A 20,726-nucleotide genomic window follows, 5' to 3' on the forward strand; every position below is an offset into this window, starting at 1 on the left:
GTATGTATACATTCTGACACAGCAGAAATAATAAACCCACTAAACAAATGCCACACCAAATGAAACCCCCACTGGTATTTGTCTTTTCGAAACCGAAGACCTGCGTAAAGTACCTTCAGTACGCAAGGCGTAGGCTAGTCTGATGTAGCCGTGCCCGAGGTTGGCTAATGAGTGCAATGACGAATGCTATGCGATAATTTGTTTATCACATACCCATTGACTTATGTATTAACAAGAAAACATTGTTTAATACTTTAATTCAACATCACAATTAATGTCAGCAATCAAAGGCCCTGGAGATTCCCCAAGGGAGGAAGTTGGCTAAAAATACAGCAGGTGCTGCAGGCAGCCGGTCTAGGAATTATGCAGACACATTATGAACTGGCGAAGGTCACTGGTTTCCGCTCATGCGTTCCATTGCACTCAGATAAACTCCAGCGTCTCTTCAGATGTGAATTCTACCACATCATCTGCTGCAGCAACCGTGTTTGACGTGGAGAGCTCCTTCAGCAGTGAAGATGCTCGCTGTGAGAGCTCAGCTTGTATCGATTGGTCAGCTACAGTATAACCAAAAAGACTGATATGGCAGCTGACCTACTCTACAGAATCAGAACAAGCTTATTATCACCCTCTTGGTCCTTTTATCACACCCCTGGGATAATATATACCTGTGATAATACTGTCAGGGGTAAGCCCCTCCTGGAACTACATCTGCCCTGCGAAAAGCCATTAAAAAAAACCTGATTAAGTGTTGCATCGACTCTCCCTCTTGCCTTTTTCTCTTCCTCGAGTCTCCAGCTCCCTCTTTCTATCTTTCCATCTACCCCACCTTGTTCTAACTCTCTGTCCATGTCCTCTCTATATCGTTCACATTCAGCTCATACATCCAAAGAACTATGTGATACTTACTACACTGCACCATTCACTCAACACTTATCTCACACTCTCTCTCGCAGACACACACGCACACAGAATGGAGAACAGAGAGGAGGAACTACCGGTAAGCTAAGAAACAGAAAACAGCTCTCTCCAAGTAACACATGTAGACATCTAGTAAATCACATGTACTGTATGAACACATCATACATGCATCAACAAATGCATCATGCCAAAATATCATTGATCTACCCAAGAGATAGTGTGAACCAGGTGTGAACCACAAATCCTCTGGCAGTGATTCTGTTCTTCTCTGGTGACTCAGAAGAACAAGAAGATTGACAAGCAGCTACAAAATGTGTCCCATAAACAATTCTGCATAAAAATCAGCGTTTATGAGCAGCCCGCTGTGTAATGAACCAAAAGAAGCTAATGACAGGACAGGATTTTAATCTGAAATATCTGCCATCTGGTCAAGAATTCAGAAACGTCTTTGTCTGTGTGCCGAGGAAGGCTCTGACTTATACGTATGCATAAGTGTCACACACCGAAAATAGCCGATCTACAAGTTCACCACACGTCACAGCTCGATGCAATGTGAGCTTGTGGATATGCTAACGTCGATGCGCAAAACCAGTAAGAAACTAAGTGGTTTAGTGGTTCCCAGAGAGTTGTAGCCAAATCAATTACATCTACTCCTGCCAGAACAACTCTGGTTCCAAGACCTTGACAATCTGTATGCTCCAGATGGCAGTAGTTCTGGAGTCCAGAATACAACCTGGGCTTGATTACAAGCAGTAATTTCTTGTTGTTTTTGGTACTATTATGTACTACTGTATATCCAAAATGTAGGTCTTTTCACTGATGTATGTATCTAAACATGAATCTAAACAAACATTTTAAAGTTTCAAAATGTGAAATAAGGAAACTGAACATCTTCAATTCACTGAATCACTATGCAGTGCAGCAATAGTGTTTCACCATGGGGTGCCATACTGCAGTTAGGAATTGGGTCTTGAAGACAGTGCATGCATATGGAACACTGCATGCACACTTCAAATCCTTCTGGCAGAGAGGCGTGGTTGGTCAGCACCTTCTGTTCACGCTGCATGCCGTCTTCTTCTCTAATGTACAGATTTCACACAATACTGAGTTATAACACACAGCAACATCATTCAAACAAATGGAGCGTATGACCCTCTAGCAAACAAGCCAAAACTACACCTTTAACTCCAACCTTGAATGGTATGCAAGTTAAGGCTAGAGGCAAAACAGAGAATGGGATCTTTGTCATGAAATAGAGCTGAACACCATTTTAACAAGCAACCGATGCTTACTGCGACTGACAGGCATTCAAAGAGACAAAACAGAAAAAAAGATGTTCAGAGAAACTGAGCGACAAAGTTAAACTCTGGCATTCAAGTGATTGGTGGGAGGAGAAGCAAAGAGGATGCTGTGAAAAGCTCAGGGTTCACTGAAGGTCTGAACACCGACCGAACACAGCTTAGAGGAGCAGGAGAGAAGGGGAAAAGGAGAAGAAAGAGAAGAAAAAAAGGAGCAGGCGGCAGCGGGCTTCTACAGCGTCTGACCGTAGAGACACTCAGGATGTTCCCGGCTGGACGACAACAGGCTCCCGAGGAGTAGCAGGTGGTACGGGCAGCGATGGGGGTACTGGGCCGGCACCCTGTCCACACACAACAAAGAGGGGCAGTCTGGGAGGGCTGGCTCAGAGGACAACTGGACCACAGACTGCTCCTCCTCTATGGGCTCTGCATGGGGAAGAAGGGAGGAAGAGGAAGAGGAGAAGAAGAGAAAGCATAGGAGGAAAGGAGGAGAGGAGGAGGTGGCATGATAGGGAGGAGCTGTGCTGACGGCTGTGGTTGGAAATGATGGATGCCAGATAAATGAATCGAGGAGATAAAACAGAGATTCCTTCTGATAAATTCACATACAGTACATGGGGATTTTATCAGCATTATTGGAGGCTGAGCACTTTTTTCTGTTAGTGCCAACGACGTAAACAAATAAATACTAACCTAATGTTTCAATCACGCACAGCACAATATAACCTACCAATAAATATTGCAACGGTATTGCAATAAAACATTTTAACATAATAAACAATATAAAAGTTTTCCTTTGGCTGGTGACATTTACAGGAGTATATACTGTGTGCGAATGTGCGATACGAAATTAAAGCTTAATCTAAAGACATTAATCATTGTTTATCAAATCAAACTGACTAGTCAAAGCTGCCCTTGTTCAACCTTCAAGCCTCGTTGACCGACTTTAGTGTAAAGTCCAGCTAGAGGCAAATTATGCCTGAACAAATAGATATGACTGCATCAAAGGATTTACAAGCACCCTCTCTGGTACCATGGAAAAGTGCTATACAAATAAAATCTATTAAATGTACTCAGATTCCACCACAGCAAACTGAAGGTAGGCAATGTTGTTGATAAATGGAAAAACACAACTTTTTAAAAACCAGTAAGACTCCCTAATCGGGAGATAAGCGACCGTAGGTCACTTATCTCCACAAATAGGGCAAAAATGTGTTTTGCCAAAATCTTCCTGATCCATGTTGCTGACATGAGTGTAGACATACTGTGTAGTGATTTTCGTGATTTGAGGGCAAAATCTGTAGGAGCAGTGTCCAAAAATGTGTTTTTAAAAATCGGCCTGGAGGTGGCGCTATATGGGAGAGATTCATGTTGATGGGATGAGTGTAGACATACTGTGTACCGATTTGTGTGATTTTAGGGCAAAAATTGTAGGAGCAGTGTCCAAAAATGTGTTTTGCAAGAATCGGCCTCATGGTGGCGCTAGAAGAGGGCCATGTGAGAAATGAGGGGTGGGGTCTCCGCGCCGGCAAGGCGGACGAATAGGTACCGGCCCCGGCTGTCCCGGTCGCTCCTAGCCGGAGTTACGGCATTTTATGTGAGCTGCAGTGTAGGGGTCCTCCACTGGGGGCGCCACCACTTTTGCATCCATTCTGGAGCACCAGGAGTGGGTGGTCCCCGGGAATTCCCCGTGAGCAGCCCCGTTGGGGTGGTCATTTGGTCAGTTTAGCACATTTGGTCATTTTTTACATCTGGGGGTCCCCCAGGGACCTGGGGGTCCCTGGAGCTCCGGGGGTCCTTGGAGGTTGTAGTTTGGCAGGTAAGGAACGTGTGTGCAAAATTTGGCATGGATCGGGGCAACGGTTGCGGAGATATGAGCAGGGCAAGAGTGTGACGTGTGAGGTGTGACAGACAGACGGAGGGAGTTACACTTTGTGGTGGTTTCTACAGTAAGTAGCGACCTACAGTCGCAATCATATTGTTATTGTGAGCCCAACAGCGTATTGTGAAATTGGTGTATTGTGACTGTGATAAATACTTTACGCAAGGACTGAGATAAGAGTGCACGACATGTATAAGAGGTCCATTGTTGTGTACCGAGGAACGAAAGCCTCCAAGACAAAGTTCTATACTGCACATATTGCATTAACTGTCAAATACCTGGAACGCGCCCGAGTCGCGTTAGATTTGAACCACTTTAACCATTATTTTATGCTTTAACTATTGAAAAATAGCAGATATACAAGCTCACAGCGTGGCACCGAGTGCCGCGCTGCGAGCTTGTAGATCTGCTATTTTTGAAAAATCGTGAAAATGAGTGCAAGTCTTTGAATATCTTTGACCCGATCTTTGACCCGACTTCTAAATCCTTCCTCTAAATCAGTGGTTCTCAAACTTTTTCATGTCAAGGACCCCCAAAATGACATGTATTTGACCACGGTCCCCCATCTCAAAACATGTTGTTCCAGGGACCCCCCAGATGCAAATATTTGAGTCACAAATGTTCGCTTTTAAAAAGATATATTCAAAACATAATCAAGATTTTTCAAAAATAGCAGATCTACAAGCTCGCAGTGCGGCACTCGGTGCCGCCCTGTGAGCTTGTATATCTGCTATTTTTCACTGGTTAAAGAGGTCAATAATTCTAGGCCTAAATGGGTTAAAGCATTAATTTGTTGCATTAAGCAACTCCCTTTCGATTTAAACGCTAACCAAGCGAAAAAAGGACAACCTTCAGGTCAAATAGGCAACAGCAGGAGACATCAAAGCCAAGTTAGTACAAATAAAAGGAATCAATGAATCCAACAATAAAGGGGCTACAGAGCCACCAGCGGAATCCAGATACCAGATTCCCTCTCAGATATCAATAACCCTTCATCTTATCAACATGTTAACCGCTAGTATTAAGATCATCAATACCATCAGAAACACAACAACAATTCAACCTTTACTTGATACCCAAGGCTTTGGTTTATTAGGGATGCTTGTTTAAACAGGGTTGATCAGACGATTAGCAAGGAGTAGCTGATGCCAAGGTCATATGTTAAGTGTTGGCATTTATAATCTTGTATGTATTTTTATCATTTGTAACTCAAGTTTAGCTTCTGGGGGTCCCTAGAAACTAAATATTTTGAGATGGGGGTCCGTTGCCAAATACACATCATTTTGGGGTCTCCTTGACATGAAAAAGTTTGAGCACTGACATAGAAACATAGGTTTTTCAGAAACCTGTTAGGATTCAGGAGACATTTATAGAATCGGGTAAATATATTCAAAGACTTGCTCAAATTGTCAAGATTTTTTTTATAGTTGAAGTATAAAATAATGGTTAAAGCAGGGGTCTTCAACAGGGGGTCTGGGATCCGTAGGGGGTCCTCAGAGTTACTACAGGGGATCCTCCAAACAATGAAACTATATGGAATCTATGAAAAGGTTGTGGGGGTCCCTGCTTCATCGCTCTCTCAACTTGGCCCAGAAAATGTGGAAGACCCCTGGGTTAAAGTAATAATGTGTTCCAGGTCTTGATGGCTTAATTCAGAATGGTTGATAACTAAGCAACAGCGTGGTTCTGAACCCTCTGATGGGCCCAGCCGGCCACATGCTGCATGATGCCTCATTCATCTGGGATTCCTCTGCTAATTGGATCATTGACCTCTCTGAGCAGAATGAACCTTGACCAGTATCATCCAGTCAGACTGCTGTGTGACTGGGATGGTAACTATGAATGTTGTATGAATGAATGATGCTTGAATGTTGTATGGAAGCAAGTTGTATGAATGTTTTATGAATGGTGTATCAATGCCGCATGAGTGACGTTTGAATCTTTCATGGGTGGGTGAATGATATACAGTGTAAATAGTGAATGTTGTATGAGGGTTGTAGCAACTCATAATGTAATAACGGCTCATAATGTAATAAGGGCTCATAATGTAATAAAAAAAATGTAATAAAAACTCATAATGTAATAATCAGCTCATAATGTAATAAAAAAACGAGCGCATAACGTAATAACAGATTTTTCAATAATGTAATAATGTAATAATGTGTTACATTAAGAACCTCCACATAGGAGGCTCATAATGTAATAAAACTTCATAATGTAATAATGGCCTATTTTTTTGGTAAATATCATGGTATTTGCGACCGACCTCCAGGGACCCCCAGGGACCCCCAGGGACCCCCAGGGACCCCCTGCCACCACCGCCAAATAGTGCAAAAATGACCAAATCAACACCCCAACTGGGCTGCTCATGGGGGAATTCCCAGGGACCACCGACTCCTGCTACTCCAACAGTCCTTCACCTTCATTGGTTTAACTTTGCCCCGCCCCCTCCCCTCATTGGCCGAAAGTTTATTTGGCTTTACTCATCAACTGTTTGTCGTACAAACTTGTGGGTGGTGTCAATTGACTTGATTAAGAGTCCTTAACCTTAATTGGTTTAACTTTGCCCCACCCCCTCCTCTGATTGGCCGAAACTTTATTTGGCTTTACTCATCAACCATTTGTCGTACAAACTTGAGGGTGGAACCAATGCCACTCACAGGCCTTTTTGTGTACATACTGTGACCTGATGGTCGCTTATCTCCTGATTAGGGAGCCTTACTGGTATCATGGTAGTATCATGTCAGTATCATGGTCATTATCCTGGTCAGTATCCTGGTCAGTATCATGTCAGTATCCTGGTCAGTATCATGCCAGTATCATGTCAGTATCATGGTCAGTATCATATCAGTGGCATGGTCAGTATCCTGGTCAGTATCATGCCAGTATCATGGTCAGTATCATGTCAGTATAATGACCGTATCATGTCGGTGTCATGGTCAGTATCCTAGTCAGTATCATGCCAGTATCATGGTCAGTATCATGTCAGTGTCATGGTCAGTATCATGTCAGTATCATGGTCAGTATCATGTCAGTGTCATGGTCAGTATCATGTCAGTATCATGGTCAGTATCCCAGTCAGTATCATGTCAGTATCATGGTCAGTATCCTAGTCAGTATCATGTCAGTATCATGGTCAGTATCCTGGTCAGTATAATGCCAGTATCATGGTCAGTATCATGTCAGTGTGATGGTCAGTATCATGTCAGTATCATGGTCAGTATCATGTCAGTGTCATGGTCAGTATCATGTCAGTGTCATGGTCAGTATCATGTCAGTATCATGGTCAGTATCCCAGTCAGTATCATGCCAGTATCATGTCAGTATAATGGTCAGTATCATGTCAGTATCATGGTCAGTTTCAGTCAGTGTCATGGTCAGTATCATGTCAGTGTCAAGGTCAGTATCCCAGTCAGTATCATGCCATATCATGTCAGTATCATGGTCAGTATCCTGGTCAGTATCCTGGTCAGTATAATGTCAGTATCCTGGTCAGTATCATGCCAGTATCATGTCAGTATCCTGGTCAGTATCATGCCAGTATCATGTCAGTATCCTGGTCAGTATCATGCCATATCATGTCAGTATCATGGTCAGTATCCTGGTCAGTATCCTGGTCAGTATAATGTCAGTATCCTGGTCAGTATCATGGCAGTATCATGTCAGTATCATGGTCAGTATCATGGTCAGTATCATGGCAGTATCATGTCAGTATCATGGTCAGTATCATGGCAGTATTGTAGGCTATATCATGTAGGGAAGGAAGGTCACCAGTCTCTGTCTGTCTGTCTGTCTGTCTGTCTGTCTGTCTGTCTGTCTGTCTGTCTGTCTGTCTGTCTGTCTGTCTCACTATCAGCAGGATCACACCCTTATTACTTCATAATGTAATAAAAGTTATTAATGTAATAATTGCCAATTGTTTTTGAAAACTATCATAATTATTACCTCCATTGAAAAAGGGCCAAGACAGAATGTCCGTCCACATATATAATTACAGTCTTCTTGAATTCTTCACCAGCATAAATGTATAATGCAATTCCTTTTAGTCTCTAATGTATCTTGAAATATTATCTATACAATCAATATAGTGTAGGCATATGTATATATGTGTATATATTGTAGGTAATAATTCAATCAATATCTACAATATTATCTACAATCATCTCGCTTGGTGGACTAACTTGCTCGGAAACAAGCAGTTATGCTTCTGTGTGTTCTATTTTATTTTTAATCGTCAACACTATGATAGCACTGCTCAGGGTGTACATATACTGTATATATTTTGTTGCAGACTGTGGAGCCTGAATTTTCCCTGCTGGATCAATACAACTTTTATCTCTTATCTTATACATTAAAACACTTAAAGGATTGGTCTTTTCAAATAAGTAAATTAACCATCTTTCTTTCAAAAACACATGACAAAGACCTTGTCAAAACATGTTTCTATTATATCTTATCGGGTCTTTTGGCCAAGTTGGCCAATACTCCACCCCTCCACCAATGTTTTGTGCAAATCAGTCTGGACATTTTTGTGTGATCCTGCTGATAGTGAGACAGACAGACAGACAGACAGACAGACAGACAGACAGACAGACAGACAGACAGACAGACAGACAGACAGACAGACAGACAGACAGACAGACAGACAGACAGACAGACAGACAGACAGACAGACAGACAGACAGACAGACAGAGACTGGTGACCTTCCTTCCCTACATGATATAGCCTACAATACTGCCATGATACTGACCATGATACTGACATGATACTGACCATGATACTGACCATGATACTGACATGATACTGGCATGATACTGACCAGGATACTGACCATGATACTGACCAGGATACTGGCATGATACTGACCAGGATACTGACATGATACTGGCATGATACTGACCAGGATACTGACCATGATACTGACCATGATACTGACATGATACTGACCATGATACTGACCAGGATACTGGCATGATACTGACCAGGATACTGACATGATACTGGCATGATACTGACCAGGATACTGACCATGATACTGACCATGATACTGACATGATACTGACCATGATACTGACCAGGATACTGGCATGATACTGACCAGGATACTGACATGATACTGGCATGATACTGACCAGGATACTGACATTATACTGACCAGGATACTGACCATGATACTGACATGATATGGCATGATACTGACTGGGATACTGACCTTGACACTGACATGATACTGACCATGATACTGACATGATACTGACCATGATACTGACATGATACTGGCATGATACTGACTGGGATACTGACCATGACACTGACATGATACTGACTATGATACTGACCATGACACTGACATGATACTGACCATGATACTGACATGATACTGGCATGATACTGACTGGGATACTGACCATGACACTGACATGATACTGACTATGATACTGACCATGACACTGACATGATACTGACCTTGATACTGGCATGATACTGACCATGACACTGACATGAAACTGATCATGATACTGACCATGATACTGACATGATACTGGCATGATACTGACTGGGATACTGACCATGACACTGACATGATACTGACATGATACTGACCATGACACTGACATGATACTGACCATGATACTGGCATGATACTGACCATGATACTGACCATGCCACTGATATGATACTGACCAGGATATTGACATTATACTGACCAGGATACTGACCATGATACTGACCATGATACTGACATGATATGGCATGATACTGACTGGGATACTGACCTTGACACTGACATGATACTGACCATGACACTGACATGAAACTGACCATGATACTGACATGATACGGACCATGATACTGACATGATACTGGCATGATACTGACTGGGATACTGACCATGATACTGACATGATACTGACCATGACACTGACATGATACTGACCATGATACTGACATGATACTGACCATGACACTGACATGATACTGACCATGATACTGACATGATACTGACCAGGATACTGACCATGCCACTGATATGATACTGACCATGATACTGACATGATACTGGCATGATACTGACCAGGATACTGACATGATACTGACCAGGATACTTGACTGGGATACTGACCTTGACACTGACATGATACTGACCATGACACTGACATGAAACTGACCATGATACTGACATGATACTGACCATGATACTGACATGATACTGGCATGATACTGACTGGGATACTGACCATGATACTGACATGATACTGACCATGACACTGACATGATACTGACCATGATACTGACCATGACACATGATACTGACATGATACTGACCATGATACTGACATGATACTGACCATGACACTGACATGATACTGACCATGATACTGACATGATACTGACCAGGATACTGACCATGCCACTGATATGATACTGGCCATGATACTGACATGATACTGGCATGATACTGACATGATACTGACCAGGATACTGACCAGGATAATGACCATGATACTGACATGATACTACCATGATACCAGTAAGGCTCCCTAATCAGGAGATAAGCGACCATCAGGTCACAGTATGTACACAAAAAGGCCTGTGAGTGGCATTGGTTCCACCCTCAAGTTTGTACGACAAATGGTTGATGAGTAAAGCCAAATAAAGTTTCGGCCAATCAGAGGAGGGGGTGGGGCCAAGTTAAACCAATTAAGGTTAAGGACTCTTAATCAAGTCAATTGACACCACCCACAAGTTTGTACAACAAACAGTTGATGAGTAAAGCCAAATAAACTTTCGGCCAATGAGGGGAGGGGGCGGGGCAAAGTTAAACCAATGAAGGTGAAGGACTGTTGGAGTAGCAGGAGTCGGTGGTCCCTGGGAATTCCCCCATGAGCAGCCCAGTTGGGGTGTTGATTTGGTCATTTTTGCACTATTTGGCGGTGGTGGCAGGGGGTCCCTGGGGGTCCCTGGGGGTCCGTGGAGGTCGGTCGCAAATACCATGATATTTACCAAAAAAATAGGCCATTATTACATTATGAAGTTTTATTACATTATGAGCCTCCTATGTGGAGGTTCTTAATGTAACACATTATTACATTATTACATTATTGAAAAATCTGTTATTACGTTATGCACTCGTTTTTTTATTACATTATGAGCTGATTATTACATTATGAGTTTTTATTACATTTTTTTTATTACATTATGAGCCCTTATTACATTATGAGCCGTTATTACATTATGAGTTGCTACAGGGTCATTCATAGTATTCAGTGCCATTTCAGCCTAGAAACCTTTTCAAAAAATGTATTTTAACATTATTTTCAGCTGTCCTCCCAGCTTGATTAATTATTTTAAATTTCTTTGACCAAATGCATATGGTTTGTAACAGGGAGGGACCATAACAGGGGGGACATTCTATGAGTTTTTGTATCAATTCCCTCTATAGTTAAACGTAATAGGGTGGACATGTTAGCTTGACCACAACAGTAATGTAACCTAAAAAACATTGATAAAAAGGCAAATTAGACTATGCTACTTATACTTCTTATGATATGGTAGGGTATCCTATTTGGTGAGAAACATTAGAATACATAGCCTAATATATAAACATATTTATTTTATATGTTTTTGTATTACTTATATTTGTAACTGAAGCTGAGTAAATATGAGCTGGGACATGGCATTTAGCTTACTTCTACTCAAACCAAAGTGATTATCTCATATTTAATTTATTTTTTAATGTTTTTTCTATGATGGAGAACCTTTAAAGGTGATACACCATGCATTTAAAAAGTATTTATGTCATATTGTTTATGTCCCAAAAACATTTTTCAAAAGGTTTGAGGCTAAATTACCTGAATAGAGAGCCTCTCTCATTTTTGAATGGCTCAGAGCATTTCAGCTGCAGTACCACCTTTGGCCTGAACTGCGCCACCCCCCCAAAATCTTTTTGAAAAAAAGTCACAATCGGCAGATGACGTCAAAATCGGCAGCAAATCTGGATAGCCTGTTTTGAGAACCCGTGGGATACTTTTAACCTTCGCCTTCTCAAAACCAGAGAAAGACACAACGGTCAGAAATGGGACTTTGTGAGGATAGAAGGTGCTAGTGGGACCCCAAAAAAAGGTTTTAAAATAGGAAAAGTGAAATTTCATGGTGTATCACCTTTAACAGTCAAAGATAGGCTTCTTGTATTTTTGTTTATCTTACGAGATATGCTGTATTATATCATGGGGACACAAATTTCACAGAATACTAGGAATGACCCATGAATGATTGAATGCTGTGTAGATTGTTGTATGAAACCTATGATTGCAGTATGAATACTGTATAAGTAGCTGAATGCTGGTGTATGCGGGTCTCCCAGGTTGGATGGCCAATATCTTATCCACTAGCTTTTTGGGGGGGGGGGGGGGGGGGGGGGGGGGATATTAGGCCTTTGGTCATCAGTCAGAGGCTCTGAGACACTCTGCTAGACTGTATTATTGTTGCATACGGATGGCTGTATGAATTCTGGGATGAATGACTTTGACTGTATGAATGGCTGTATGAATTAATGTTAGTCTGAATGTCATATGAATGCTGTACCGTTTGGTGTACAGTTTGCATGTTCTTCCCGTGTCCATGTGGGTTTCCGACTACCAAAAGACATGCATGTTACTGTACAGTACAGTACGTACGTAAATGACCGTGCCACTGCCCTTGATCACAAAAGCAGCTGGAGTGTTGGTCCTGCAGTCCGTCCACTTCTCCTAATAGCCAGGATGGCTTCAGTACAGAGGACTCATTCTGTCTAATTATATATTATATAATAATAATGTACTTGGCGGTCAATTCACTTAACCAGACCCCATGAAACGCCAGTCATTCATTCAAATATGTTAGTAGTGCAACATATTCACACAGACTTCTGCTTCTCCATCTGGTACATCACCCCCAATGAGCGCACGCACGCACAGGTGCAAACGCACACACACTTCATTCTATTTATTTTGTTCCAATGTTTGTCACTTGGAGAGAGAGAGAGACAAACATTATACTGTAGGCAGCACTGACTTCTATCTAGGTTGGTGCACAATCCTTATTCCGTACAATGTTAACATGTGGGATTCAATCCTAAGCCATTAATGGCCCTTTCCAATGTGAAGTTCCAAGGCGTAAAACTTAACCACTCAACCGTCTATGAGTTACAGAACATAGCCACTCAAAAGTCAACTCAATTTCAGACTTATTCATTCTGGCTCTGAACAGACTGTCACATTGACTGGTTGTTTCAGGACAACTGATGTGAGGCTTACAAATCAGTACAAGCCTAAAGTTACATTATACCCACAGAGAAGGAGAGAGTGCTTTAAGTCCTGCTCAATTTTCATCTGCTCCTCTCCTCTTTCTCGGAGACCATACAACTGGTATTGACGATTTCATCCAAGTGAGACCAAGTCATTCTGCACGGCCGCACGCACAGGACAGCCTTGATAAAATAAAGGACTGTTACACATTATTGCAGCATTAACACCATGGTGACAGACAGTATGAAGACTTTGGACAGTGAACACGATGGAAAAGTGGTGTGGCATGTTGCCATAACTAGGACAAACCAGATACTGTACATGCTCTGACTCCACTGCGGTTTGTGTGGCGTAAAATTAAACCTAAGAAAAAAGCAGACCTCAGTATGCAAATTGCAAATTGTGGTAACTGCACCGTACCTAGCGTTCTACTTCACAAGAACAATGTTGGCGTGACTAACGACTATGGGGCGTTTTTACAAGTATAAATTATTTTTCAGTCTGGAGCCTAGGCTTGTGCCAGCGCATTGCATACTGTGATTGTCTAGGACCAGTATCTTTAATGAGCCGGAGGGACAGGAGCTGTGTGTCTGTAAACTAGACACACAGCTTGTACCATGATTGGCAAATTACAGTCCATAGCCTGAATGGAAGATTGCTCTGCAATAGTTCATTCACAAAATTGACAGTTGTCATTTACTGGTTTGAAAAATATTCAGGGCCCTTGGCCTGCCGCGCACGCACACACGCACGCACGCACGCACACACACACAATCTCTACTTGATACTAACAATGTATGATCATGCGCACATTTCAAACCCAACAGAATGAAAGCATCACTTCAGGGAACGGGTTGGATTGGAGGTGGAGGATGTAAAGCCACACGTGGGAATGGGAATATTAAAAGGATTGCTTATACATACATACAGTATATCCTGTGGAGAGACTGAAGTCAAAGGTCAGACACATTCCCATACAGAAAAATAACACATTTCTTACTTATTTGTGAATATACTCAAAGATATGATCCTAAACATCAGACAGAAGCTGTATTTTGGAACTCATCAAATAATTCTGTGGACTATTTGTTTCCTACCAAGATTTTCTTAACTACTACAAATAGACTTTTTTACTTCTGTTTCCTTTAAGTGCCAAAAATATTTTAACAAAACTATGGTATCTTAGGAATCATATATATGAATATATATTTTAAGCACATGTGAAATGTCGTTCTTTTGCTGTATGAATCAAGAGGAACGGGCAGATCAGCATTAGAGTTAGAGTGTCGACACATTAACCAACACAACATACAAACACAAAAGACGTGTTGTAAAAAAAAATTAAACAAAGGGAAATTGGAGAGATTCAAACCATGATCCGGAATATGGCACATTTAATAGGAATTACGCAAACCAACGACAAACTCCCCCAAAAAACGACGGTACACTCAGAACGTCCCTCTTTCCCTCTAGTAAAAGAGGATGCATGCAAGATGAGAGGAGAACTGGAGGAGTGATGAATACTTGAATAAAGACAGACATACCATTGGTCGGATGCCTGGCAAACGACACAGAAAATCTCTTTACTGGTGGCATAGAGAGCAGCTCTGAGGAGATAAGAGAGGTAACTGGTGTTACTGGTAGGTAGGCTTCAGGGTTCACCGTGTGTACATTTAACTTGTGTTACTGGTAGGTAAGCTTCAGGCTTCACTGTGTGTACTTCTGACTACTGGATGGATGAGCGTGTGTGAGTGTATAGGGCTGTCACGATATGACATTTGTAATCGAGGCTGGAGAAAAGGTCCTTATGTCTGCATTGGGTTTTTTTTCCAGCTTTTTGCAGATCATGAATGTACAGAATATAAGCTTTCAAATGACGTGTCATTCATTAAAATCTGAATATATTTGAAAAAGATAACTTATTTGAATGTAGTTAAATCTTGAACCAAGAATCTGAGTAAAGGGCTCTCAAAGTTTGTCACACTTCTGGCAGTCAAGTAAGGGGTGTGAACAATGGATTGTTAACTCCACCCCTCACCCGCCCTAACCTATTGGTGGTGATCTGCAGCTGAAACCTGAGAACAACAACCACACATTAGCCAACAGAAACTGCAGATGTAAATGTTGGCTTTGACATGTTAATGTGTGTCTCCACCCCCCAGAAGGGTGTAAGGAAACACAAAAACACAGTGTTTACAAACTAATTTAAGCTATTTAATGATTCTAAAATGTATATCTGTTGCAATGAGAAGGTTCTCAAAAATACACTCTTAGATAATATGGAAAAAAAGACCACCAAACACCAAAAATCCCAAATCAAACCTATTTTGTTAATTTGCTGGACTTCACTATTGGAGACATAAGGACCTTTTCTCCAGCCTCGGTCACATTTATATGACGATTAATTGTCACTCAAATAATTGCGATTAACGATTTAATTGTGTTTTTGTCGTTGATAATTACATTTCTGTTTGGCTTTTAGGCTTTGAAGTTGCACGTGGCAGATACATAACCTAAATACACAAAGAAATTACTGACATATTTGACAACTTTCTACTTAAAAAATAACATTGATAGTGGAAATAGCCGATCTACAAGCTCACAACGCGGTGAGCATGTAGATCTGGTATTTTCACTATTTCTGAAAATGTTTGAAAATGTATGAACATTTTTCAACATTCATGATTATGACGATTATGACAAAATAATTGTGATTATGTCAAATAATTGCGATTAGACGATTATGTAACAATTGTGACAGGCCTATGTGTGTGTGTGTGTGTGTGTGTGTGTGTGTGTGTGTGTGTGTGTGTGTGTGTGTGTGTCTGTCTGTATGCAGGAAAGGTAATAGAAAACTGTTATCTGATATCAGCTGGTACTTCTAGCATTATGTTAGAACTGAATCTATTGAAGCTGTTAAATGATACAAATGGCAATGCTGCCTGGCGTGCGTGTGCGTGTGTGTGTGTGTGTGTGTGTGTGTGTGTGTGTGTGTGTGTGTGTGTGTAATGACAGCACTACACTGTTTTGAAAAATGGTGATGTGGTTAGCCAAACCATCAGGTGGACAAATCCCTGACGTGTGTGTGTGTGTGTGTGTGTGTGTGTGTGTGTGTGTGTGTGTGTGTGTGTGTGAGAGAGAGAGAGAATGAGAATGAAATGAAATGAAAACAGTGTCAGATGGAGCGAGAGAGTAGCTACTAGTTCTGTGAGATCATCAGTGTGTTTGTTTATTTGCCAGCCTGGAGAACAGGAGGTAGAGAGAGAAGAAAGGGAGAGAGAGAGTAGATGGATGTTTTGGATGAATGGAGGCATGCAGAGCAGAGGACTGCCACTGAGGTGATGTCATGTATACAGAGACTCCAACATCACTTCTAACCTTTATTCTTCTTCCCCGGCTTACTTTCCTCTATCCCCATTCCCACGCTTTATTTTCTCACCATCCTTTTCTTCCCTGGTTATTTCCTTTCTCTCTTCCTTATTTAATACCGTCCCGCAGTAGCGTTAACACAGTGATGAACAAAGTTAATGACTGGAGACTAGGGTACAGAATCACCGCCTACTCACTTGTGTCTGTAGTATAGAGTTTTGCCACCACCCACTGGTTATTGCCATGTGCTCAAGAAAGTGAAAGATTTCAAATGTGAATCTAACCAAATGAAATGATTGAATGAAATGTTGGCAAAACCATACAATTTGAAGTCTACAGATATGCTTGACGTTACAGCACTAAGTGACCCAGGAGATCCACAATGAACCCTGTTCTAAAATGAACAGCGTTGACGTCAGCTCAGACCCACACCTGTCTCCCAGACTACGGAACAAAACATGATGTAACTGCATAGGAGAGAGAGAGAGAGAGAGAGAGAGAGAGAGAGAGAGAGAGAGATAAATGAAGAAAGAAAGAAAGAAAGACACACAGACAGAGAGGGGTAGGTGATGGGGAAGTGTGTTGTTTGGCCTTGCAGCCACAGTGACACCTAGTGGTGAAATGTAATTAATGCAGTGTAAGAGTTCCAGACTGTTACAGACTCTATAATACATGTAGCATTCCGAGATTGTGGAAGTTGTCAATATTACAATATTAAGACAACAAGCTACCTGTATCACCTCTCGCTCACGTGCTTAGCGGTTGGCTGGATGGACAGGTGAAGCATAAGGCATTTAAGCCATTTAGACCGGGTACGCATTATTGTGTATTCCTTTTTTATGCTTTAACTATTGAAAAATAGCAGATATACAAGCTCATGAGCTTGTAGATCTGCTATTTTTGAAAAATTGTGAAAATTAGAATTTTGTTTCCGATTTTGACCCGATTCTATGAGTGTCTTTTGAATCCTTCTAAGGTTTTTTGAAAAATCTATGTTTCTATGTCAGTGGTTCTCACACTTTTTCACAGTAAGAGCGAGATCATTTAGCGACCTACAACCGGGTCGCAACGTGGTCGGTAGTTTTCAGCGACCGGGTCGCTAAATCGAGCGACCGGGTCGCTAAATCGAGCGACCGGGTCGCTAAATCACCGACCGCGCCGCTAAATCGACCGACCCGGACGCTAAATATACCGACCTGCCTGCAGTTTTAGGTGGGTAGATTTAGCGACCCGGTTGGTACATCTAGTGACCCGGTCGGAAGATTTTGCGCCCCAGTCGGTCGATTTAGCGACCCGGTCGCTCGCTTTAGCGGCGCGGTCGGTGATTTAGCGACCCGGTCGGGAGGTTGCGTCGGCAGGTTAGCCTACTGAGGTAAGGTTACTGAGGTTAGTTTTAGGGTTAGGGTTAGTAGCCTGGTGGTCAGTGGATAAGCGACCACCGGTCGGTGGATTTACCTACCCGGTCGGTGGATTTAGCGTCCCGGTCGGTGGATTTAGCGTCCCGGTCGGTGGATTTAGCGACCCGGTCGGTGGTTTTAGCATCCCGGTCGGTGGTTTTAGCGTCCCAGTCGGTCGATTTAGCGACCCGGTCGGTGGTTTTAGCGTCCCGGTCGGTGGTTTTAGCGTCCCGGTCGGTGGTTTTAGCGTCCCGGTCGGTGGTTTTAGCGTCCCAGTCGGTCGATTTAGCGACCCGGTCGCTGAAAACTACCGACCACGTTGCGACCCGGTTGTAGGTCGCTAAATGATCTCGCCCTCTCTCCTTTTTCATGTGAAGGACCCCCAAAATGATATTTGGCCACGTACTTCTATCTCAAAATATTTAGTTCCAGGGACCAACCCAGAAGCAGTTACAAACGTTCACTTCAAAAAAACATACTGTATATTCAACGATTTGCACACATTTTCACGACTTTTTTAAAAATAGCAGATCTACAAGCTTGCATCGCGGCACTCGGTGCTTGTATATCTGCTATTTTTTAATAGTTAAAGCATAAAGTAATGAAGGCCCCTCCTCCACCTTGGGCCCTGGTAACTCAGTCCCACTCCCCCCCCCCCCCCCCCCCTTGTGACGCCCCTGATAAGGCATGAGGAATTTAAAGCAGTGGTTCTTCTCTGATCCAGGCCTAGGCACTCACAGTCCAGCTGCTTTTCATTCTGGCAGTCTAAAGGCCAAGACTCTTTCCAATCTCGGAAAACCTTTCATGGACAGTCAGGACATCTGGAGGTGCAAGGGTTCTCAGGAAAAGTTCTGAGACAACCTTTCCGATAGGGTTATTCCGATACTGATGCCAGTATCGAAAAAGCTGACTGTACTACTGCCTAAAATGTTGGTGAAAGTATCGGCGAGTGTGCCATTCTGATACCATGTAATTTATCACATGTTGACATTTCATTTACAGTCATATTTTGATTGCTTGATGTTGCACGCCTATTTTATACTCTTACTGTACTATTTAAATGATATTTTTTCTAACTCTGTGGTTCTCAAACTAGAGTTTGAGACCCTCTAAGGGTCCATTTGGAACCCCCTCATGGAACACTCAGGGCCCCACTTTGAGAACCACAGATGATTTTTAAATTACACACTGGTATAGGATTGGTACTCAGTATATGCAAGTCATGGGTATCGGTATCGGGAAGGAAGGAGAATCTCTTTGCCAAAATAGCCAATCCATAAGCTCACAATGCGACATGTTGTGACGCATTGTGAGCTTGAAGATCTGATATTCACACCAAGTGTTCACCCCAGAATAGGGACGCTACGATTCATGTAGTTAGCAGTTAACAGTGAGGATTGTGACACACAGGAAATAGGTGGTGCTGAGGTGTATAATTTTGTAATGAAAGCTTGTTTGCAGAACACACATTTCTCAACTTCAGGATTAATCTGTGATTAACAAAGACAGCAAACCCAATTTCCAATTGATTATCAAATTGCTTTCTCCAAGAGTGACGTGATTTAATAATCACACAGCAATAACATGCACACTGCACAGAGGAAACAAACACACAAAACCCATTCTGACATTGGCGGGATCAGAAACTTCATGCCCATTCAAGCAGGATGTGAGAGTATTGATCATTAATTGCCCTGATCCATCACACAATCCAACAGGTTTCCAACAGCTGATTCAAACATGTTTTGGGGAAGGCAGATTACACAGAGAGGTTTTGTTTGATGGATTGATTCATCATTAGATAAAGAAAGAAAGGGAGAGGTGGTGACATTATGACAGTTCATAAATGAAAACCATTTGGTGGCTTACGCAGTACCTGGTTCAGCCACCAGGGTTCTCTGAAAGTGATCATTTCCTTTAATTAATTGCAGCGAAAGGAAGAATAAGGAAAGAGAGAAAAGAAATGTCAAAGCTCCCTTGAAACGAAGAAGGTCAGAGGGCATAGAAGAACGTACTGTAGATCGTACTGTAGAACGATACAAGAAAGAACAAATGACAGACATAGTCTGGAAGGAGTTCAGAGACAGCCGGGTCGACCGTGCAACGGCCGAGAACCAAGTAAAAGGGAAAAGTCCACAAGACAACAGTCTGAGGATGAAGAGGAGAGCGAGGAGGAGGAAGAGGAGGAGCAGACGTACCGAAGGAGCCGCTGTGGCAGGGCAAACTGCCGGGAGACAAGGGCGGCTTGCGGTGGTGATGGTGGTGGTGGTGCGAGCGCACGTAGTCCCGCAGGTTGGGGGCGCTAGAGGAAACCCCCAGCACAGAAGCACTGAAGAGACCTGAACAGGAGCCTGTGTAGGGGAAGGTATTGGAGAGACAGGTCGGTTGGATGAGAGGGGAGGGTGTGTTTGGGGGAGGAGAGGGGAAAGAGAGAAAGATGGAGAGAAGGTGATGGAGGTAGAGGAGAATTGTGTGAAGGGTGAAGGGGAATGAGAGGAGAGGGGAGGGATAGATGCACAATGGAAGGATAGACAGGGGGTGGGGCAGGGGTGTTAAGTGCAGGGATTAGTT

The 20,726-nt window shown here is 42.4% G+C and overlaps 1 protein-coding gene across 4 annotated transcripts in view; it reads right to left on the minus strand.

The window, feature by feature from the left end:
* Positions 1 to 20,726, minus strand: part of ppip5k1b (diphosphoinositol pentakisphosphate kinase 1b) — a 95,800-nt gene that overhangs the window by 14,871 nt on the left and 60,203 nt on the right. For 3 of the 4 annotated variants that reach the window (XM_080737572.1, XM_080737575.1, XM_080737574.1), the window contains 2 exons: positions 20,354 to 20,506; positions 14,934 to 14,996 (listed from right to left, as the gene is read on the minus strand). In XM_080737572.1, the coding sequence (XP_080593698.1) occupies positions 14,934 to 14,996; positions 20,354 to 20,506 (216 nt within the window). The remainder of the gene's footprint in view (positions 1 to 14,933; positions 14,997 to 20,353; positions 20,507 to 20,726) is intronic. The other variant, XM_080737573.1, reaches the window with a different exon arrangement.

This window comes from Nannobrachium achirus, assembly GCF_963921795.1.
Source record: "Nannobrachium achirus genome assembly, chromosome: 11".
In the NCBI taxonomy this organism is placed as follows: Eukaryota; Metazoa; Chordata; class Actinopteri; order Myctophiformes; family Myctophidae; genus Nannobrachium; species Nannobrachium achirus.